Source organism: Aspergillus fumigatus, chromosome 7 (genome assembly GCF_000002655.1).
Source record: "Aspergillus fumigatus Af293 chromosome 7, whole genome shotgun sequence".
NCBI lineage: Eukaryota > Fungi > Ascomycota > Eurotiomycetes > Eurotiales > Aspergillaceae > Aspergillus > Aspergillus fumigatus.
The window spans coordinates 837811-860363 of NC_007200.1; the positions used below are offsets into that span (position 1 = coordinate 837811).

Here is a 22553-nt window from a genome sequence, read left to right on the forward strand (position 1 = left end):
GAACAACGTGGGAAGGATGCGATAATGATACGTTCATTAGAGCACAGGAACAATAATATATGCCAATTCCCGCGCCTAGCACACAGACCAGTGTTTCACAAAGAACTATCAGTCTACAGGTTGCTCTAGAAAACAGAGGTGACCAGCTGGTGACTTAAGCTTGACATTTTAATTCTCCCAAGAAAATGAGGCGCCGTTCAGCACAGATTGGGAATCCCGCTTGGAGGCCGCGCCTACAGGAGAGCTTTTAAATCCCCCACTCGTGATCCTCAACCTCTTTTTGTTCAACATGGGAGCATGACAAGACATTGAGGTTATTTACATACAGTAAGGATCACAAGAGCAATATCCAGAATTTGCCTTTGGATATTCCAGAATGACACTTTGAAACCGACTCCAGTAGGATCTGGCTAATTCTTCTCGTGCAGATCCAGTAAGCCTAGACACGGAAATGAAAAGAGTTTCTGTTAATCAGAGCATCGACAGCACATTATTAATATTACTTATCTATCCATTCTCCAATGTCGGAGGGGTATCTGAGAAAGAAAATAGGCTAATTCTGGCAGACGTCGCAAAGAGAAGTGTATGAGCATCCACAACCAGATTCGGTGACGACAAGAATTGGGCTGCTTGAGCGCATCACATAAATAATAGTAACAACAACAATGATAACCACTTGGGGGAGGGGATCACAAATGCATACCGCTCAAACAAAATAGGCCTAACGATATTGAAGGACAACCCTGTTCTTTCTTTCCAAATAAAACAAGAGAGAGGGCGGGGGAAAACAGGTGTTTCTTGGTTACTGGCCATGGATGGTGCCAGGGTTCACCACACCAGCTCATTGTCGGGCATCAGATGGCTGATGTGATGAGCTGCTATGGCCGTTGTAGTTTCCTGTAGTGTTCTTGTGTGCATCCCCTTCCACCCATTTCATGACCTGGCCTTTGACGTCGCGCATGTCATGCACTCTCCGGGCAAAGTCTCCTCGTTTCTTGGACGAGGCGCCGCTGCGTTCCACAAGCTCCTCTTCATCTGAACTTGAGATCGACAGCGATGAACTGCTGCGTTGTTGAAGGAATGTCATTTGGCCCGTCTCTTTCTTCTTAAATTCTCTTTGTTCATTTTTCAGCTCCGTCATTCGCTCAGCATCTTCCTGGCAGTCCAATGTGGTAATATGTAGGCCAACGAAGGTCCTAGAGAGGAAACCCTTGAGCAGTGGAAGATATTTGCCATTGGGACGATAAGTACCGCTGTCATTGTCGATGAAAAGCTCATAATCGCCAGGGTTTGTTGATACCTCTGTAGTAGCCTCAGCCTGAGGCCCTTGGGTTGAAATCTCAGTCGCTGATGGTTCTGCACAGGAAGAATGATGACGATGGCGGTGTTTCAGTCGACGAACGAAGAACTCTCCCGAATACGCGATGTAAATGGAGACATTGCTGTGCATGGTATGTTTGCTTAGCAAGTCAATTCCAAATTCCTTGCCCGTCTCGGTAAATCGGAACTGTCCGTCAAGTGTGAGGACATAAGTGAATATGCGGCCGCCCTGAGCATGGTGGACAAACTCAAGGAATTTCTGAGTGAGTTCGACACACGGCGCTTCGAATTTACCATAAAGAGTTGTCCGATCAAAATTGTAGATTCTCTCATGCTGATGATGGAGAGCGCGATTGAGGATACGGCCTCTGAGACTGTGAGATGTGAACATACCCGCCACAAAGGGCTTAAATTCGACATAGCGATGGTATAGTTCAGCAGGTACCGGACCCTTTAGCTGTATCTGAATAGCTTGGAAACTTAAGAGAAAAAAAAAGTCAAAATAAGCAATCTGCGTTCAGGGTAGCCAGGTCCGAGATAACATACTTGTAACGGCTGACTGCCTTCTTGCCATCTGAGCTCTGCACTTCGTCTTTCGTCCCTGTCAGGCGCCCGATCAAGGGGGAAAAGTGTTTAAACCAGTAGTTGGGCCCGACGGTGTACATCTGTCCACCCTCCTCACCAGGTGTCTTACCCAAACACTCCACACTGATGACAAGATGTGAGCCAAGGTCAAGACGTCCCGACGCGAAGGCGGCGATATTGCCAAACAGGTAGACCCGTTTGCTGCCGAGTCGTTTCTTGACACGAAATGATTGCTCCTTAAAACCGGACCAGTTGTCATCGATACGGCCGACCTCGACGTATGCGATACCCAACTTATCATCATGGTCGGCAGCGTCCTCATCGTAGACATGGCACTTGAGCTCGAAACCGGATGCAGGAACATTCGCAACAATCCACTCGCTGTCCCATACTGGGTCTCTGTTCTTGCGTACTGTTGGCGTCCTAAAGGTTACAATGGGGTCCTGTTTATGCCGCTGGGGTAGGTCGACAACCAACTGAGCTCTCACGTAAGGATCAGACGAGAACGTGCCGAAGTCCGCACATGGAAGGTTGATTCCGCGATGAAACGTGAACTTCAGGCTGTAACCAGGGGGGGCATGAGGAATTGGAGTACTGTCGAACCCCCCGGCGGGCTTGTGCTCGCCATTGCTTGCAACCTTCATTCCGACAGCTCGAGCATGGAGTTTTTCCGTTTTATCGACAAATTTTGGGATATACTTGTCCAGCGCATGTTGTGGACGTGCTTGTGGCGGCTCTGTTTCATCGTCCATGATCCCAGCGAGCTAGCAAAGTCATGAAGAGTACTCTGCGCTGTTTTACACTATTTAATATAGTTGCTGCCTGCAGCACTTCGTCAGGTCAGCTGTGAACATGGGGGACGATGTGGGGACGAAATCTTGTCTTGCTCTTGTCCGTTCGTAGGGCTGAGAGGAAAGAAAGAAAAGAAAATGGGAGAGGAAGCACAAGTTAGTTTTATCAATTATTTCAAGTCACTTCACATAATGACCAGACCTATATTCAATGGAAAATGTCAGTTCATGAGGGATGGTGACTTCCCTGGTAATTTTTTACCCTTGTCCTCTCAGCCGGCGGCAGGAAGTTGGTTCCAGGGGCACTGAAAACCTGCATCATCGCGCCCCTCCTTTTTCGTAGTAGGCTCTGGCCATTTCTGACTCCTGAACAGTATCCGTGACTAGCCCACCCACACCGCTTCCCGCTGTGGGTGAGCTACACCGTAATCACCAATTTCACCGTAATCACCAATTTTCGATATTTTGAAGCTATTCTCAACACATTGGCTGACTATCTAAGAAAAAAACATCACTATTTTCATCTGCTGCCCCTGCTGATCCATTTGATACCAGATTCTCTTGTGTAGGTGCTGGTGGTGGGGGTTTACCATGCACTTTCTCCCACTGCCTTTGTAAACGCCTCTCTTGTGCAGCAGCATCTTTGGCCTTCCTTAAAGCAATTGATCGATTCGCATCACGTACTTTTAGTATACCATCCTGACTGAGTGGCTTAACATGTCGCTTAGTGTGTTGGCGCCGTAGGGGGGCTTACGCAGCCCTGATTCGATTGATTGTTTCATTCGCTATAGCCAGATGCTCAGCAGCAATTTGATTATATTCAAATATCCGTTCAAGATTCCGCTGTAGCTTTGGTGTAAGCAGATCTTTATGCTTAGATAGCTTTGCCTGATTCTTCTTAAGGGCCTGAATCGTCCTTAGAGGGGTGATATCCACACTAGATGAGGAGATAGGTGGTGGAGAGGGTGTCCCTCTAAGGCATGCATCAAGATCAGGCGCGTAGACATCTGGAATTTGTTCCCATGCCTGGATAGCAAGATTGTCGACTATCTTACTACCATCAACAGGCCAGATACCACGATCTTTGAAGGCCTCACGGATAATTCGTTGGTTGAAGGCTTTCTCCCGTACAGGTCCAATCACCCGTAAGAATTCTGACTTCCCTACTGGCTCACCAGCCCAGTAAGATAGCTCATTATTTATACGTCGGAAGTGTTGCTTATAGCTCAAGAATGGCTTGCCATCCAGTGGCTGGCAAAGGTGTGTTGTATGAGGAAGGAATCCAAAGGGAATAACCCCATTATCTTCGCATGTCTGTAAGAAATCAACAGTAAGATGGGAGCCATGACCATCAAATATAAGTATTCGTTTCTCTCCTCTCTTTGTACGCTCATTTGTTGCCTTGATAAAGCTTTGAGGCCATTGATGGGCTAGTTCATCTGATATCCAGCCATTGGCTTGCGTAGCTATCGTTGTATTTGGTGGTAGGGCCTCGCTCTCGTTAAACCAACATTCCATGAAGATCCCGTTGCCTTTAGGAAGCAAGAAAGGTCAGAAAAGAATGGTCTAAAAGAGTAGGAGCTTGCCTTTAAAGATAAACCATGGATCCATCTGCCAACCATCTGCAGCAATACATTCAATAGTTGTTATATTCTCACCCTTCTCAGATTCAGCAAGATCAAGGCAAGAACCTTTTAATCCAATCACATTCCTTGCCTTGCCTTCGCCAGGTCGGAAGCCACATTCATCAAAGTTGTATACCAATCGTGGTGGTGTATCTTTAACCACATTGGCAAGCTGATTATACCAATTCGCTAGTAAACCAGCATCCTCAGCCTTGATACACTTTGATTCCTTCGTCTTTTGCTTCACAGGGCCCAGTTTGAGGTGTTCTGGGAGTCGTTTTTCAAAGCGATATGCCCATACCCTACTAACCTGTCTAGCTTCACCAGCGCGTTGAAGTGACTGATTTGCAAACTCTTCTAGTAGCTTAGGTGTCACTGGTATGTTATGATCTCGCATCCAGACTATCCACTGTATTAAGGCTTCCTCCTGGTACCCATCAAGTGCTTTATTCACTGGTTTCCGAGCTGTACGAGCCTGTCTGCCCTTTTTGATGCAATCACGTAGTGTTGAATAAGGAACGCCATATTCACGCGCAATCTTGGAGATATTCGGTTTATTTTGGGCCTGAGCGGCTTCGCAGGCCTTAAGGAGGTCAGATTCATTAAATTTAATAGATTTAGGCATGTTGGGTGGTGGGAATAGCTTCGAAAGGTCAAAATATCGAAAATTGGTGATTACGGTGAAATTGGTGATTACGGTGTAGCTCACCCACAGCGGGAAGCGGTGTGGGTGGGCTAGTCACGGATAGAGGTTCTCGGATCTTCTCGGATGGTTTAAGCAAGGCCAAGCTTCTGTCTTTTCTTAGAGTCTTCTCTTCTTGTTATTAACAAACAAAATAATACGCACCTCGAGATACAGAGGAGTTATTATCTGTACTCGCAATGATGATTTTCACACAGACTATCCATCCATTGTTGTCAACACACAGCAACAGACCGAAGAGTAGAAAAAGGGGTTAGGTGCAGTAGAAAAATCAGATGAGCGAGATATACTTGTTATGACATTTCTAAGTAATTGAATAGTGGGATACCATCATTTGAAAATCCTTAAGAAGATTAGTCGACCTTCAGCATCAACTGAGACCAGCTCAGGAGACGTTCAGCCTAGCAAGGACAGCCTAGTACGATAGGAACATAAGAAGAGATTCGCTTTTCCCTTGAGTGGGGTACCGCAACGCGTCGAGCATAGCAATATCCCAAGAAAGAGGACAAATCACGATCCGCGGAACAAGAACTGCATATCTTCCGGGGTGAGCTTTTCCAGCGCCTCCCCTTGATCTTTGTTTAACGTGCCGTTGATGAGATTTGCCTTCTTCTCTTGCAGCAGAACAATTCGCGATTCTACAGAATCCTCAATGCAGAGCCGGGTGATGACACAGGGCCGTCGTTGACCAATACGATGGCATCGGTCTGCGCTTTGCCATTCAGCAGCTGGATTCCACCACCTGGTGGATTCCCATTAGTACACAACATTGTCCAGGTATGTAGCAAGATGCTCGAGCGATACTTACGGGTCGACGATGAAAACTCTTGAGGCCTCGGTCAAGTTCAAGGCCACACCCCCTGCTTTCAAAGACACAAGGAAAACCTCTACATCAACGTTATTCATGAAATAATCAATTGATCTCTGACGCTGTGCAGGTGTCATCGTCCCATCCAGCATGACGGTGTTGAAACCAGCCCGACGAAGACGCCATTCAACAAGCTGAAGCATAGAGGTAAATTGCGAGAAAACGATGGACTTGTGAGTCTGCTTCTGGCTCCTCAATTTGTACAGCTCGTAAACAAGCATCTCGATCTTCGTCGACGAAGTCCAGTCCTCCATTCGGATGCGATTTATGATGGAGTTCTTTTTGATGTGATCCGCATCCTGCTCAATATCTGGCTGCTCGAAATCAATAGAGAGGGGGATGTGACAGCGAGGACAATCAACGACGCTGTCTGCTTCGAAAGACTGGATGTAATCTTTGGCACAACGACGACAAAACTCATGATGACAACGAGACCGAATAGCCTCTTCCGCAGGCTCATCACAGATACTGCATACCAGGACGTTCTGTCCACCGGCGGCATGCTTCTTCAAGATCAGGTCTGGATGATTCGCAACCTGCCGCATCTGCATGATCAGACCGAAGATGTTGGCGTAGTTGTTCAACATCACGCCTCGGCTAACGTATGTATCGAACTGCCGGGTAGAATTCGTCATGATGCTCCTGGAAAAATCACGTTCGATTTCTCCGAAAAACTCGTTATGCAGAACAACGCGTTTCGGAGGAAGCTCCATTGAAGCGGTGTGATCGCGCTTGACTCGACGCAGCATGATCCTATCAGTTATCAAGCGAAGTTTGGCCAGGGCCTCCTTGCGGGCTTCTGGATTGTCTCGTTCGGTAATGGGATTCAGGATCTCCTGATTGAAGACTGATACATGGCTGAACCCACTGTGCTTGCAATTGCCACAACGTTTATCCGCATCCTGGGACCAATGAAGTTGCTGACATTTGCACTGTTTGCAGAAGTAGCACGCAAATGGGCGTACTTCGAGGAAGCGAAGAAGGGAGAAGAATTCGCCGATCCGATTCTGAACAGGAGTGCCAGAAAGACACCACTTATAAGAGGCTTTAAGGGCAAAACATGCACGTGCAACACTTGTAGTCCGTTGCTGAGAGGCATTAGTAACCATCAAATATGTAAAGGCCAGGGGTCCTTTTCAAATACCTTGATGCTATGCGCTTCATCGAGGATAAGGCGGTGGTAGTCAATGGCATGAATGATACCTTCTCATTATCAGTGGGCCTTCCTTTGCTGTACCGTTGTGTCGACAGACTCACTATCTTCTTTCACGATTCCGTCGTTGCGGTTCCATCCTTTCCACTCCTTCCGATGAATGGATTCGAGGCCGGAATCTACATGCTATATTAGATCAAATTTTCACACTTGGAAAAACAAATAGCCTACAAGAGATCATGATCACATCATAAGATTCAAGGTCTTGCTTTGTTAAGTGTTTGACCTTGGCATTGGAGTTGTGGTACACAAGAACGTTCAACTGGCCATTCGTGTATTCCTGAGGTCATAAAGGTTAGCGCCGTGATCATGATTAAAACATCTAGAACAAACGTACTTTGATTTCAGACTGCCATTGCATTAAAGCAACAGGTGGCACCACAACAAGCGATGGTTTGCCGACAGGATAATCAGACATGAGAAGGGAGACCGCCTGGATAGTCTTGCCCATGCCCATCTCGTCACCCAGCAAACCACCTTTATATTGGCTTTTCTCTTGCTGCAACATCCAGTTCAAGCCCTCGAGCTGGTACGACTTCAGCGTTCTCGAAATGCCCGGAGGCTGTTCTGCTAGTACCGGTGTAATAGGGGGCGTGTTCTTCAAGTCGTCCCACATTTTTGTGATGAGAGGATGTTGCTTTTCAAGTTTGCGTCGCTCCCTGTAAGCCTAGATGCTGTGTTAGAGCATTATGACGTTGGACGAAGCGAGCATACTTACTCGTTGACTCATCCAAGATGGAATAAGAGTGCGTCGTTGGTTCCTTAACGCTTGCCTCCGCGCTCGTGAGCCTGAACTGGCATTTGATCTGCCGGAGTTCCTCGCCCTTTCGGCAATCAAAGGCTCCTCCTCACTACTAGACGATGGGGGGCCCTCTGCTTCCGATTCAGTTTGATAGTTTCCATCCCCTGCTTCATCATCACTTAAGTCAGAAGCTTCGCTATCCGGAACGGTTTGCTGCGTTGTCGACCGCCGAGAAGTCCTAATACTGCGCTTTGGCTGCCAAGGCTCAAGGTCCTCTTCATCCTCAGCATCCTCGAAGCCGTCAGAATCGATGTGCTCCAGGATGTCATCATCCTCGGTAGATTTTTCGATCTCTGGGGTGTCACGACTGGCGCTCACGGCAATCTTCCGACGCTTGGAAAAGGATTCCTGATATTCTTGCATTTGCAGAGCCTCAGCGAAAGCCTCGTCTGAGGCACCCAGAGTCGAGTCATCCGGGGAGAGTGCTGCGGCGTTCCGCTTAAGCCCTCTTTGCATGCTACTGAGGGGCGTTGTTCTTGAGCGAAGTTCCCGAGCTCGCGTAGAAGCATTAACTCTCCTCCTGGGCTTATTCACATCGGACTCTGCAGGAGTCATAACAATGCTAGTTGCAGGAGTATCATAGTCGTTTCTTCCTTCCCCAAACGTGTCATCCGAGGAAGAGGAAGAAGAAGCGCACGGAGGTGACTGCTTCAAGGGTATAGCAACCTCGACTGAAGTAGAGACACAGCTCTGATCAATCTCTTCATTTCTCTGATTAGCCCCGTGGTCACTCGGACGGTCGGCGGTGGATCTGGGGTTCGACTGTGCTAATCGCAGGGAGGTGCGTCTCGGCAACAATGATTGCTTGTCCTGAGGCACTGGAACCAATCATTAGCCTTATAAATGAATAGTGCTACATAATTTCGTAGTAGAAAGCTTTCAATCTTTAAAATTTGAAGATGAGCAGCATGCTTAGGAGGAGATTTTGCATGAAAGCGGCAGCACTTACCACCAGATGGCATTGTTCCTTTCGCTGTGGAAGCCCTTCTCCCCATGGTGGCAGGATTTCGATTATCTACCAAATGGTCCTGATTTCTCTGTCAAAAGCAGGATCCGGGGTGAGTGACAAACCGAAGTGTGCCCCTGGTACCTGATCAAAAATTGATAAGAATGTTGGTGGCAAATATCGGCACTGCTGGTATGGGCCTTCGGTCGGAAAAGGGAGGACTGTGTTGGAACTTTTGGAAGATTTGGAAAATTCTTTCACAGCTCGACAGGAACACTGCCAGTGATTCACAGACCCGTCGTTACCCCCTCGTATACGACTCTTGGCGAGTCTAAGTAAACTCCTTTCATCAAAGTTCGTCTGTCTCTCCTACTCCTCACTAGGCCTAGACAATTCAGTCTTTGCCCAGGAAACGCGCTGATAAGGACAACACCAAAGTTCGCGTAAAGTGGAACACGAAATTACCACGAGTCCTGTGACCTGAAGCTTATCAGACCTACATCAATCATCCTAGCACCACCTTGAATCAAGTTATAAATAAAGAGGTTTTGCATCCAATATGTACGTTTCAATCGTTCCGAGGTCTTCGAGGCTGTTATTTTAATTGTTTGCAGGGCGGATAGAAGGTCAACAAGAAATCAAATAAGGGGCCCGTACGTCCTTGACCCTTTCTCCATCCGCCTCGTCGATCTTGCTGATTCATGATTTCGCAGCCATTCTGCGCTCACTGATTTCTTAGCTGTAAGTACCTCATTTTTTAGCACCACTAAATGACCATGTCCGTGCTGATACTTGCATTGTCTAGTCCAACAACATCTCCGCTGCTCAGATTCATCAAGACTACCAAAGACGAGTGAGACAAGCCGAGCGAGAGGTAGCTGCGAATGAACCGGCAGATGAACTCGAGGAGGAAGATGAATATGAAGACAATGACGGCGAAACGGCCGAGCAGAGAAAGAAACGCAAGCGAAAGGAGGCAGCGACGCTCGCAAAGATCAAGCAGAGCAAGGAGTTCGCTCGCCGCAAGGCCCGCCGCACTGGGAAACCCGATGATGACGACGATGTCATTGCTAGAGAGATGATGTATCAAAAATCACGACCGATGCCAGGCCAACTTGAGAATTGTGAGTTGTGCAATAAGCGTTTCACGGTCACTCCATACAGCAAAACCGGCCCCAATGGAGGTCTCCTCTGCGCCAAATGTTCCAAAGATGTAGCAGACGATGAAAGAAAGTCAAAAGCTAAGAAGCGAGGGCCGAGAAGTGGTCGGCGGCAGAATCAAAGCAACTTGCTCGACGGAATCGTTCAGCAAGGTGCTCTCAGTTTGGTCGAGATGTGTGCAAAGGTGAACATCTTTGAGCAATCCTTCGATATGTCTTGTTCGAGAACTGACCGCATTCAGAAAGTTGCTGATAACCACAACGACATCGAAGAATTTGGGGACTTACCGTCACGATTGCTTCGGCGCCTTAGCCAGATATTTTCCAAAAGGCGTATTCTTACATCAAGGACTTTGAACTTGTTCCTGCGACCTGAATTGAATTTCATTGATATCTACGATGCGGCTAGTATGTCTCTACTTGTTTTGTCAAATTTTCAACGTATTAACTTGCCATAGAACTCGAAACGGACGACTTTCACAAAATATTCGCTAGTATGCCGGCCTTGAATAGTGTCAATCTCCGATTTGCGGGCCAAATCAAAGACAGAGTCTTTGAATACGTGATTGACCGGGATCTCCAAATCAGGCAACTGCAATTAGATGCCGCTAACCTTGTCTCTGATACTTATTGGCGGCGGCTCTTCCAGAAATTGGGATCTCAGCTCGAAAGCCTGAAACTGTCGAATCTCGACTTTTCCTTTGATGACGAAACCGTGGAAACACTATGTAGAAACTGTACAGCCCTCAAAAGACTAAAGCTCAAGCAGTGCTGGAAGATTGGTAGCGATTCTCTACGGACAATTTCAACTTTACCAACGCTTGAGCACTTGTCTCTTGATACTATCCAAGATTTGGAGATTGAACCCTTATTACAGATGGTGAATACTCTTGGCCCGAATCTACACACACTATCCCTGGAGGGCTTCCACAACGCTGATGATCGGCTTTTGGATCTTATTCATGACAAATGTCGGTTGCTCTCAAAACTTCGTTTTTCAGACAATGCTCTGTGCAGCGATAGAGGATTTGTCAACCTGTTCACGAATTGGGCCAATCCTCCCTTAAGATTCGTGGATTTGTCTTCTACACGAGACGTGGATAATGCTAACCCTGATGGTCCTGTCGAGGCAATTGGACTCGCATCTCACGGGTTCATTGCGCTCATGAACCACTCGGGCTCAACCCTTCAGAAACTGAATATCTCGTCGTGCCGTCACATATCGCGTGCTGCTTTCGAAGAGGTGTTTCAAGAAGAAAAGACATACCCATTCCTGCAGGAACTGGACGTGTCCTTCCATACGGTCATGGATGATTTCCTCATACGTAAAATATTCCAATCCTGTCCAGCGATCAAGAAAGTTGTTGCTTTTGCATGCTTCAATGTGCGCGATGTCCAGGTTCCAGTTGGCGTTGCATTGGTTGGAGGCTTGACGGCCCAGCACTCCATTGTCATCGAGGGCCCAGCGTCTGGTTAATCAGATCACCTGGACAAAAGAATCTCCATGATACTTTAGGAGAAGGCATAAAGCTAAGGGGATGGCATATCTGCGTTTCATGTGGCGTGATGAGTGAGCTTAACCAGACTTTCGCCTCTGGTCCTTTCTTCAAGCGTTACAGTGTTACATTATCTTATAGCTTGCTGCATGAAGTGCTTAACAACGTTTCAAATAAGCTCTGTTTAGCCCATATTGTCAATGCAACGCAAGCCAGCAATATCATACTAGGATGCGCTCTGTCTTTGTCTGTTGAATGGAGTAAACGGTGAAACAACATTGCATCGAAACTAAAATCATGGATGTGTACGAGTGGCCCGTGACCGTAACAGTTGATGCGGGTTACCTATGTTGGAAAGGGACTTCGCCTACTCCTATCAACCTACCAACCAAGATGTCTCGCCTGCGACGCCAATATTCGCACCGAAGACGCTGCTTTCTAGGCTGAAAACCGTCCTCAACCGATCAATGACTATATCGAAGCAGGATATAGTCATTCTGGATATGTCACGACTGTTATTAGGTTGAAAAAGCTAATGATCGAGCGTGCCGGCAATTGACGTCAAAGATCACAAGATTTGGTCAAACCAGGCACATTCAAGGTGTCAGAAACGTATTTCGGTGAACTCCGGATGAAGAGTACGGAGTAAGATCTCAAGGATAGAAATCTCATATTAATAGAATGACAAGGTAATCTGCATAATTGCCTGAGACAGTCTGCTTGCACAAACTAACTTAGCGCATCTTCATGCAGGTACTCTAGTAAGGTATCTATGGTCTAGTGATAACAACATCGACGTATGCTACTTTGAAGAAAACGCATGTGCATGATAGTTGCATTTGATTTGAGAGTTTCCTCCGACCAGCTTGGGTGCCTCCCTTGGGCACGGTACGGTGCTTGGTACCGTGACGGAGTTTGCAAACAGGCCAACAGCTCCGTGAACGTGACTGCCCTTTTTCCTTTCTTTACAAAGTTATGAATTCTCCTATTAGTATCTACCTTTAACAACCATCCATAATCAAGAAGGATTGAATACCATCAGTTTCATCAAGAAGCAAATTATAGTCATCAGTACCTTAGGTAGGTACCTTTGGTACCTCTGGCCAGATACCTACAGTGTATATTAGCAACACAGTATCAGTACAGTACCTGGAATACCTGTGGTACCTTTGTACTAATTCTACCCAACTACCTATAGTAGCATCGGGCTAGGATTGGCACCTACCTTTATTATTTGATTCTCTTCAAATGCATTCTCAATAAACGGTCCGAAATTTTTGTTGGAAGCAGTCCTTTTTAAGTTCCATCAAGATGATCAAGTATACCACATCATCACGGATTTCGTGGTGATTATTACATCTTCGATCATTGCTCGACCCGGTTTGGATGGATCTGTTGATTTCCTGCTATATTTGGCATGGCCTAAGTTACAACTTCGTACCCTACAAAGTCACAATCGGGTATTAATATATTATTCCATGAGCTCCACACACTCAGCTCCCAAGACGCCACCGCTAGTTACGGTATAATCTAGACTAAACAATACAGTGGTCCGGTACCTTACTGCTTAGCTTCTCGCTCAGCGCCAACATTCAGCTGATGAAGTTGATCAGTGGATATCTAGATAATCAGGGCTCAAAACCTTGACATTCGAGTCATAAGAATGAATAATGATCCCTCTGGGAGCTCGGCAATAGAATAGTCGATTGCTTCTGATACTCTTCTCTAAGCTGCTAGCTGTTAAATGAGGTCATACAACATGACAAGACGGGCAACCTCTCTTACAAGTGAGAGCTGAATTTGATTGACCCTAAACCCTTTTGCTGGGCTAACTCTTTCCGCTGCTTCTTTTTTAGTTTTTTGCGAATGGGACAGATCAGTGCCAGGGATCCTAATGGCAACAGCCACACTTCTTTCTTGTACCATCCACCTCAGTCAGGGACGACATCTCTGAGTGTGATATCTCTACCCCAGTTCTGTTAAGGGAGTCTTTGAATTTTTGGATCATAAGCAGGAAAAGATTTCGATGTGCTCTCGAGGCAAGTTCTCAATCCAATCCCAGTACGCTCACCCTCTACCTTAAATGAGTGTGTTCTCACTATATGGCTTCATCTCAAGTCTATGAAGATTCAGTGGTGGATGAGCGAGGGTGAAACCATATTTAAGGACTTCGGAATATGAGATAGTGATAGTGCACCAAGCCCTGTCGATGGCCATAACACTACACTCGTCTGTACAACACCTGGGTTACCTAGAAGAAAGCAGGCTGGAAATCAAAAGCATGGAATACCTGGCCACTACCTATCGAGTTGGGAGCAAATTACTCGTCTGTATACCTATCCAGCCAAGCAGGTACATGGTACTCAACCACCTGATCGAAGAGCATGCCCATTGGCCTCCATAGAATAGTGCTCAAAATTCATCGAACCCACTACAGACGATAGCTTATAAGACTCCGACCCTGAAAAAGGCTACCTACTTAGCAATATTGACCTCTCTTACTTTGGTGGCCAGGTCCCTTCTTGCCTGGCAGCCATCCAAGTCTACTCCGTGAATATTACAGCTACAGTATCTTCAGGTTGTGTGGGTCATAGAACGCTAGGAACGTACTATTAAAGCTAAATTACCCTAGGTACTCCGTAGTGAGTATTGTAATCCGCACCTAAGATAGAAAAGCTTAAGGTAAGAGGTACGGAGTATCTCGATGATGTTCGATGCAAAAGCCATCTCCCGATCAATCAACTTATACTTATGTCACTCCAAGATCTCATGTTCTGTATCATATCTTACCTTATCTATCTAGGTATTTTGTTCTTGATATTTCTGAAATACAAGCAAGAGTCAAGACCATACCGTAGTAAGCTTCCGTGAAGTACGTAGGTAATGTAAGGAAAGTACGTAGTAGTAGATAGCTAGGGGATTATAAGTCACCAGGCGCAGGACCCAGTTTACCTTGGATATTAATAGGAATTATACCGAGGGCTAGGCAGGTTTCCATCCGTGCCTAAGATATAGAGTAGGGTGGATTAGGTGCTTCTTCTACCGTCTATCTACCTACCTTACTTTAAATTCTGATGGGTGATGATTCGGGGTTGAGGACTATACTATCTGGACTATCTATCAGTCCAGGCCTGCTATTAATGTCTTTTCTGGTTTCCCGCCTCCCTCTCTCTTCCTTGTCTGCGATTTATTATTGTCCGCTTCTCTGGCTGATGACCCCGTTAGTCTCATTGTCTTCTTTCACCACTCCCCCCCCCCTGTTGACTATTTATTTGTTTTCAGTTTTCCACCAGTTCATTTCTCTCTGTCATCGGACCACACCATACTTTTCTGACTATTAATCCGTCACTCAAAAGACATACTCCGTAGTCATCGTCATCTTTTGGTTACTGCACAGTCCACGCAGCGACAATTGTCTGACTCTCAAACCATTATCCACTCCAAGAGCCCCGCTGGTGATTTATTTTGAGGGCCCTAGCCAGAGGCGCTATCGATTTTCTACCAGAAACCTCCCTTCGCTCATTTCGTGCGCTCGCAGTCAGCATTCTCCTTACCCCTTAATGTGTTCAACTCCGCCCACAACAGATTTTCCCTGACGGTACATAGCCTCCTAACCGCTGTGTGTTCATTCTTCGGCGTTTCCTCGACATAAGCCCCACCTGCATCGGAATCTGAGTCGTTTCGAAAGGCCCAGAATCGCCCCTCCACAATCACCGTTGCCTTGTTTACGGAAAGCGAGGAGCAACCCAAGAGGATAACTGTGGGATTGCCTTGCCTGCGGGACTGGGCGTCTAGCTTGCGATTCCTCGTTGGGAATAAGTGATCGACCTTCACCAGTCTGTGACCGACGGTCCATCTTTACAGATGCCAATTAAGCTCCCTAAGGGCTTTACCCGGCGAAAGTCGTCTGGAAATGCTCTTGAAGAGGTGGAGAATGCTCCTCAGCCGTCCTTTCGAGTCTTTGAACGCCCGTCTGCGGACCGAAAATCTTTAAGTGAAGGAAATATTACCTCAAAAAGACCAAATGGAGGCCAAGTTCTGTACACTCCCACAGAAGAGGACGATAATATTTTCGCTGGATCCGAGAATTTACCACCAAGGCATCAGTACAGTTTCCCTTCCCAGTCTTGGCAAATTAGTTGAAATATTATTGGCAGGGTTACTAACTTTGGGCTTCATCTACACTAGCAGCAACCCCGGTGGATCATCGGAAAGTTCTTCATCTATCCGTTTCAGCTCATCGTCGGCGCCGCGCTCTTTGACAGACATACCAATTCAATCCGACACCCAGTCGCCGCACTCTCGAAATCTCCACGACATACCCATTCCCCCTATATCTGGTGCACTACGCGCAGCGGCGGGGAGAACCTTCTCTTTTGGGGGAAGATTCTCAAAGGCCTCGCCGTCAAATTCCCTCGCTCGACAGTCCACCCCTGGCCCATCTAGGAACAGGACGATGACGTCCAGTACGGCCAGCACTGCAACACCACCGAAGCTGTTGGACGAGCTGAATGTTGGTCAGCTAGGGGAAGAATTCAAAAGTATGTTTGATGACCTCGGGAAGCGGGATAGCGCACACATTTCCGAGTCCACTTCTCTCGGGAAGCCATTAGACATGGTACGAGTCACTCCGTTTGCTCTCAGCTCCTCGGCGTTCTCTAACAGGGTCAATGTTAATAACCTTTGGTAGTCACCATCTGCCCACCGCTCGTCCACGGCCTACCCGAAGGAAGAAAAAGTATCGCGTCCGGCTCCTATCAATACGAATGTGTCCAAGGAAATAGAACCTTCCCCTTACTCATGGGACAGTCGACACTCCGGAGAGGGCCTTCTCAACGCTATGCAGTCCCCGGCGGAGGACTCCCCGATAAGTCAGCCAGATCCGCCTGAAGGGCGGCGGAAGTCGCTTCCCTTGGCGACTGCTACGACTTCTCACCGGTCTCTGATCAAGCCCCAGACGGGAGGAGACAGAGGACTGAGGAGAAGCGTCGTCTACTCGACGAAAAGGGATTCTACGCCTATCGAAGATGAAGACGCTAAATTAATAATGGACTCCCTTCATTCAAGTAAAGGTGGGGTGCATTTCGCGTCGACGTTGGGTCCTGAGGGCTCGGACGACGAGCATGACACACCCCTCTTTGCCCCCTCAAACACGGAAAAGTCTGCCAGCCGTTCAAAGTCACCCGCAGAAATACGACGTCAATCACCTCCAGTGGGGGAGAGCCAACTCGACCCTTCCATTGCGGCGCACGCGCTCCTGGCTGCCCAGTACGAGCAAAGCCAGCCGAAGCCCGGTACATCGACGAATAAAGTCATGACGCCTTCGCAATTTGAGCATTATCGGCAGCAGCAAGAACTCAGGAGGTCGAACAGTGAGGCTTCCGAAAGTGAAGACTCGGCCGAGAGTGATTTCGATGAAGACGACGAGGTAGAGAAGAACCGGGAAGCTGAAAGGCAGCGACGGAAGCAGGAAGCTCATCTGTCTGTTTATAGACAGCAGATGATGAAAGTCACAGGTCAACAATCTCCCGCACCACCGTCCCTTCGACCGGAACTTGACCACGCCAGCAGTAGTACGCCGAACCTGACGATCAATGCACCAAATTCCGGCAACAGGTCAGGCAGCGGGAAGAGCAGCGAAGGAGATGAGGACGAGGATATCCCGCTAGGAATCCTTGCTGCACATGGTTTTCCAAATAGAAACCGCCCCCCAAGTCGCTTGACACCCTCAAGTTCCATTCCGAATCTTCGGGCCTCATTCCAGCAGCCTTATGTCGCATCTCCAGGGTCTGTCACTGGGGACAATGAACTGGCTAATCGCAGCAGCTTACCTGTCTTTGCTCGAAACCTCCCTCGGGATCCGTACTACGGGGCAAGCTTAGTCAATCCCGCAAACAGGGAGTCCTTGGCTTTTGGAGGGGGTGCGTCAGTGCATGGGGGCCCCTCTGCTTCGGCTGCATTGCCTCCGGGTGGCTTGGTGGGCGTCATCGCTACAGAAGAGCGAGCAAGAGCAATGAGACGAGGGAGTCCCAATACTCAAGCCGTTTATGAGTTCCAGAACGGACTGGGAGCATCGGGGGCACCCATCCCATCAGGTGGCGTCCCAAGACCTTACACGATGATGGGGATGAATCCCCCGAATCTTCAGGCGGGAATGTCTGCTACAGAGCAGGCGCAGATACAGTTGTCACAACAGATGTCCCAAATGATGCAGGTGCAGATGCAATGGATGCAGCAAATGATTTCCATGCAAGGAGGGCAGACCCCGCCGCCGCAACCACTGATGTCATCCGCAGGTTTTCCACCATCGTCATCTGCCAATGCAAATTGGAGGCCTGCTTCCATGCCTACAACAGGACCGTTCAGTCCAGCTCCTCCCTTCAATGACCAAAGAACTCTAAGTATGCTGGACCCGAATGTCTCCTCTCGTCTCAATGGCCCGGCGATACCCTACCTTCCTGCTAGCAACCGACCGGGCACACCGCTAGGCCAAGGTTATGCACCGTCTATTGCCCCCTCAGAACGTAGCAATGTCGGCATGGCACCTCGGTATCGGCCTGTATCGACGTTGCAACCCGACCACGGACCTGCGGCCTACCCCTCGATGGCCAGACAATGGAATGATGAAAACCAGAGAACGGCTTCCCCAGCAGGACCGCTCACGATGAAAAGTCCTTCGATGCCAAGTGTGACCGTCCGTCCGGTCTCTACCGACGGAAGACCGCAAAATGAAAGTAAGAACGCTGTGCTAGACGACGAAGATGAAGACGAAGGGTGGGCTGAATTGTTGAAGAAACGCGAAAAGAAGAAAAGCAATTGGAGAATAAAGAAAGAAACGTCGAGTCTCGGAGACTTACTGAACGTGGTGCATTGATGATGCTCTTCCTCGGTTTTGTCGTGATATTTCCTGCGTAAGCAGACATATACGGATACTCTATTACCTTGACTTACAATCCTTGCCCTCGACATCCCGGTATTCTCATTTATACGGCCGAGATATCCAAGAAGCGGTTGGATGCCCCTGACACTTGTCTTTTGGACCCCCGTGTGCCTCAATATCTATTGGCGGGTTACGATACAGCATTGAATATCAGCACTGCATCATGACAGCTTCTTCTATCCATTTATTTATTGTCTTTCTCCATTCTTTAAGCAAGCTCGGGGTTTTAAAGGCTGGTGTTTTGAGGCAGCAATGGTATATGATCACTATTCAGCAAAGGGCTGTGAAATCCTCTGTTTCAAAGCAATCGGCGAATGTATCTACTCTTGTATCTGTAATTGACTACTAGTAATATACTGGGGCATGGGCTTTTATGGAACACCGCCCCTAAATATTTGACTGCATTTCAATAGTATCTCTGTTCCTCCTATCAGTAAAATATGACTAGCAATTCACTAGAGACTTCGTCTTCGCAGTGCTTCAATCTAGTGGAATTCCCCGAATCGCATCTCCTGCTTCACACAATGTGTCCTCCACGATTCTGGATGCAGGCAGGATTTCTCGCACCAGGCCTACACCAGTGCCAGCATATGTTGTAAGCCGCCCCTTGGGTCCCCAGCCGGCATCGCCCTTCTTCAGCTCTTCTTCGTACAAACTCTTGTTCTCCTCATCACTCATTCCTTGCTGCACAGCATCGAGATAAGTCTGGTTGATAATACCGCGCCCGTCGTATCGATTAGGCCAACCCCCGATACCCCTCACTCGATCATATACAGTCGACCTGATAGTGTTGAGACCGCCATCAGATGCTCTTAGGATCTCCTTCTGATATCCGTGAGCTATATTCGCTTCTGCAGAAGCCAGGAAGCGAGTTCCCATGGTAGCACCGACAGCCCCTAGTGCCAAAGCCGCGGCCAGTCCTCTTCCGTCAACTATTCCTCCTGCAGCTATGATGGCTATATGAGTTAGGTCTCGCTCCCGTAAAGCATCTTGGACCTCAGGTATCAGAGTCAAAACTGAGGCCGAATGAGCTAGACCATGGCCCCCCGCATCAGAACCTTGGACGACCAAAGCGTCCGGCTGAAGAACTTCGGCAACCACAATCGCCTCATCCACGGCACCCACTTGCACCCAGATCTTGGTCCGACCAGAGGTCACGCCACGCACCTCCTTCACCCAGGGCACTAGGTCATCTGGTTGTTCCCTTGGACCAAATAGCCACACGGCGCATGGCATGTACTTCTGGATCGCGGCAAGAGAGACTTTGAGATCGGCACCCCAGTTGATGAAGCCCACCCCAATGGGTAGCATGCCTGTTTCCTCGTATACTTGCTGTGCCATACCGCCTGATTGCTTCATCAGACGGGCGGTAACTTCCAGGTTATGATCCAAGCTTGAAACATCGAATCCTGCAGCAAGAAATCCAAGTCCACCGGCGGAGGAGACAGATACTGCCAGCTGGGGACCGGCAATGTTCAACATTGGAGCCGAGGCCAGAAGGGGACTCTTTGTCCAAGGATAGGTTGATTTCAATATAGTTCTCGACGACATGATATCAAAACTGCGTGTGGTGTCTAGATCTCGGATTGCGTTGAGCATACTTTAGAGCAATAGACAACTTGCTTGAAGACTAGGGTGAGGATGCAGGCCACTTTATATCACTGTAAGATACTATATTAAACTTGCGGATCGCTTCCACCCGCCATCCCGATGTTGTTCCACATCCTCTGGACTTTAATCCAATCAGTAAAACCACCCACTCTTCCGCAAGGACACTACCTCCAGCTATCAATTAAACTTGCCTTGAGTCATTGGGTGGTAAGTCGCTCGGATATGGTCGGGCCGCGGGCACTTAGAGTGATCAACATCAGTAGTATCACGTGCCTGAAATCACGGGACTTGTGAAGGCGGTAGATAATGAATGATTGAATCTGATAAAGCATTTTGATAGTTAGACCTAGACTAGACAGGCCTTCTTCATTGCTACACTCTTCCATCCATATCTTCAGTTCGCTCACGGAAGCCCACAACCGTCTAATAACTCCCCTTGGCAGCTTTGTACAAAGGACTCCCCTTACTAACCTCGGATTATCAGGCTTGTAAGTTCTCTGATGTCCTTCAAAGGCGGTTGTCCTTGGTCATTCTTATTGGTCATCTGCTGATATCGTCTGGAAGATCAAGTACTGTTTCTTTCGTTCTTTTCCCTTTTTTGGATATTCAGGGTGAGTTTTCGATCCAGGTTTCCGAGGCGAATAGGGGATCTTACAGAGAACAGTTGCCTCTCTTGGGTCTCATCTATTCCAATCTTTCAATTATCACTTCTGTTTGTTCCTCCTTGGGCGCCGCCCCTTCTGCCCTTGAGGATCGTGGGACTTGTGAGAGCAAGTCTGAGACAGCTGCAAGTTCACTTGTCATTCTGTCAAGATGAATGCGCCTGATCGGTAAGCAAGATTAGTTCCACTGTCTATGGGACAACGCATGTTCATTTTTGATGTCTCGGCTGCCTTCTCTATTCTTGTCCTGGCTCTTGTCAGGAGATCTCCCTCAAAGTTGCAACCAAAATGATGGAGGGGTTATTCCATGCGGAAAGTGGAAATGGAGGATGTTGCCTTCACCATGCGCAACGCCTGGAACAGGGTTTCCAGCTTGGTCGTCTGCGCTCTCGGCGACGCAATCACCCACCTTCCTCATGCGTGTGCCTACCATCATCAACACAACTTCTTTTGACAGCCTATTTCCCTCTTGACCTGATCGTGAATTGTTTGTCTTTCTTTGCCCAACGCCCTATTGTTTCTACATCTTGGCCTCTGGTCTTGTCCTTTGAGAAAGTCCTGTCGCCATGAGTCCAAAGAAACCATTCATGCTCCCCAACGAGATGGCCTACGCTCGTTGGATACATGCTACTGGTGGTTCTCGTAATCATAATGCCTTCCACTCTTCTATAAATCTGGACAATGACCAGCCGCGCAGGTGCTTACTCATGTCCCATTCCCGCACCTCAGTATACTTTACAAAGTCAGCGAGTGTTGGGTATCCAGGCTAACACTGTGTCTCTTCTATAGTTTCGAGTCTTTTGTTCTGTCTCCTGGAGAAGAGAAAGTCGAGATTGAGACCGATACTCGTAAGTTTTTCAATCAAACTTCGCGGTGCAAATCAACAACAACCGATCTAATGCACCTAGGTATTCCATCTTCCTCGATTTTCACTTTCAACAAAGAGGACCACACGCTCGGCAACCTCCTTCGATCTCGTCTTCTGCAGAATTCTCACGTGATCTTCGCTGGTTACAAGGTATGCCCGCCCATGGAAGCCGTGTTTTCCTCAATTTTATTTGAGGTTTTAGGAGCTTTCCTTGAGAGCTTTGGGATGCATGGCTCTGACGAATTGTCTCAGGTCCCCCATCCTCTAGTTCCCAAGTTTGAACTCCGCGTTCAGACTGATGGCGAGATCACTCCTAAGGATGCTCTGCTCGCCGCTTGTCATGACCTTGTGAAAGACCTGGGCATCCTTTCTCGCGAATTCACCAAAGAATACGAGCTGCGTAAGATGGTCGGTGCTACCCAGCAGCAGCAGAATGGTACTGCAGAAGGTGCTTAGATTATGGGCTGCAATACTGGCGAATCGGAGCTGATTTGCATCTGCTTGTTTTCCTCTGGTCTGGATTTTGGCGCATCTGGTTTATGCGAATCACCTGTACTTTAAAACGCGGCCAACGCGGCCATTTGCCATATTTTCCATGCATGGTTTTGTACGGGCGTGATGGTATCGCAAATTGCACGTTACACGAGATGATATTTTATCGAGTTGCTTGAAGGCTGGGCTCGGTTTTCAGAGGAGCCTCTACGCTACGAGTTCATCATGACAATGAGGGATGTTGATTGCTGTCTTTGATGATAACGTCCAATTGAATGACTATAATGCAATAACAAATGGCAGTCAAGCCTTTAATAGCACCTAGAGGTTCAAAGCTACAGTTCAGATTGCCTTTGTGGCTGGAACATCGTCGAGTTGTGATGGGCAAGCTACTGTGTATGTACTTACTGTAGGTTATATTAGTTGACGCTTTGGATCTCGAGGGATTGGAGCCTGGATTCCCGGAAATTG

The 22553-nt window shown here is 47.8% G+C and overlaps 7 protein-coding genes across 7 annotated transcripts; 3 read left to right on the forward strand and 4 right to left on the reverse strand.

Annotated features, from left to right (window-relative positions):
• Nucleotides 1–841: 841 nt before the first annotated feature.
• AFUA_7G03800 (C2 domain protein) lies at nucleotides 842–2657 on the reverse strand (the record flags this gene model as incomplete). Its single annotated transcript, XM_744035.1, has 2 exons — nucleotides 842–1694; nucleotides 1867–2657. 2 exons carry the CDS (start codon nucleotides 2655–2657, stop codon nucleotides 842–844), a joined length of 1644 nt encoding a protein of 547 aa, XP_749128.1.
• A 789-nt stretch (nucleotides 2658–3446) lies between these two features.
• On the reverse strand, nucleotides 3447–4946 carry AFUA_7G03810 (transposase; the record flags this gene model as incomplete). Its single annotated transcript, XM_077805172.1, has 2 exons — nucleotides 3447–4228; nucleotides 4331–4946. 2 exons carry the CDS (start codon nucleotides 4944–4946, stop codon nucleotides 3447–3449), a joined length of 1398 nt encoding a protein of 465 aa, XP_077661300.1.
• A 184-nt stretch (nucleotides 4947–5130) lies between these two features.
• Nucleotides 5131–9306, reverse strand: AFUA_7G03820 (DNA repair protein RAD16). The gene is made up of 8 exons (XM_077805173.1): nucleotides 8857–9306; nucleotides 7824–8725; nucleotides 7443–7772; nucleotides 7277–7385; nucleotides 7150–7224; nucleotides 7037–7095; nucleotides 5833–6980; nucleotides 5131–5766 (listed from the first exon to the last, which is right to left on the reverse strand). Exons 1-8 carry the CDS (start codon nucleotides 8900–8902, stop codon nucleotides 5535–5537), a joined length of 2901 nt encoding a protein of 966 aa, XP_077661301.1. The 5' UTR covers nucleotides 8903–9306; the 3' UTR covers nucleotides 5131–5534.
• A 112-nt stretch (nucleotides 9307–9418) lies between these two features.
• Nucleotides 9419–13085, forward strand: rad7 (uncharacterized protein). The gene is made up of 4 exons (XM_077805174.1): nucleotides 9419–9594; nucleotides 9659–10198; nucleotides 10256–10421; nucleotides 10472–13085. Exons 2-4 carry the CDS (start codon nucleotides 9932–9934, stop codon nucleotides 11488–11490), a joined length of 1452 nt encoding a protein of 483 aa, XP_077661302.1. The 5' UTR covers nucleotides 9419–9594; nucleotides 9659–9931; the 3' UTR covers nucleotides 11491–13085.
• A 131-nt stretch (nucleotides 13086–13216) lies between these two features.
• On the forward strand, nucleotides 13217–18383 carry AFUA_7G03840 (uncharacterized protein; the record flags this gene model as incomplete). The annotated part of the gene is made up of 4 exons (XM_744031.2): nucleotides 13217–13570; nucleotides 13628–15046; nucleotides 15116–16127; nucleotides 16200–18383. Exons 3-4 carry the CDS (start codon nucleotides 15534–15536, stop codon nucleotides 18381–18383), a joined length of 2778 nt encoding a protein of 925 aa, XP_749124.1. The 5' UTR covers nucleotides 13217–13570; nucleotides 13628–15046; nucleotides 15116–15533.
• Nucleotides 18384–18929: 546 nt separating this feature from the next.
• AFUA_7G03850 (nitronate monooxygenase) lies at nucleotides 18930–20048 on the reverse strand (the record flags this gene model as incomplete). The annotated part of the gene is made up of 1 exon (XM_744030.1): nucleotides 18930–20048. The coding sequence occupies one exon, from the start codon at nucleotides 20046–20048 to the stop codon at nucleotides 18930–18932; it is 1119 nt and encodes a 372-aa protein (XP_749123.1).
• A 329-nt stretch (nucleotides 20049–20377) lies between these two features.
• Nucleotides 20378–22435, forward strand: AFUA_7G03860 (DNA-directed RNA polymerase II core subunit RPB11). The gene is made up of 5 exons (XM_744029.3): nucleotides 20378–20548; nucleotides 20625–21419; nucleotides 21512–21570; nucleotides 21631–21740; nucleotides 21843–22435. Exons 2-5 carry the CDS (start codon nucleotides 21289–21291, stop codon nucleotides 22044–22046), a joined length of 504 nt encoding a protein of 167 aa, XP_749122.2. The 5' UTR covers nucleotides 20378–20548; nucleotides 20625–21288; the 3' UTR covers nucleotides 22047–22435.
• Nucleotides 22436–22553: the final 118 nt, after the last annotated feature.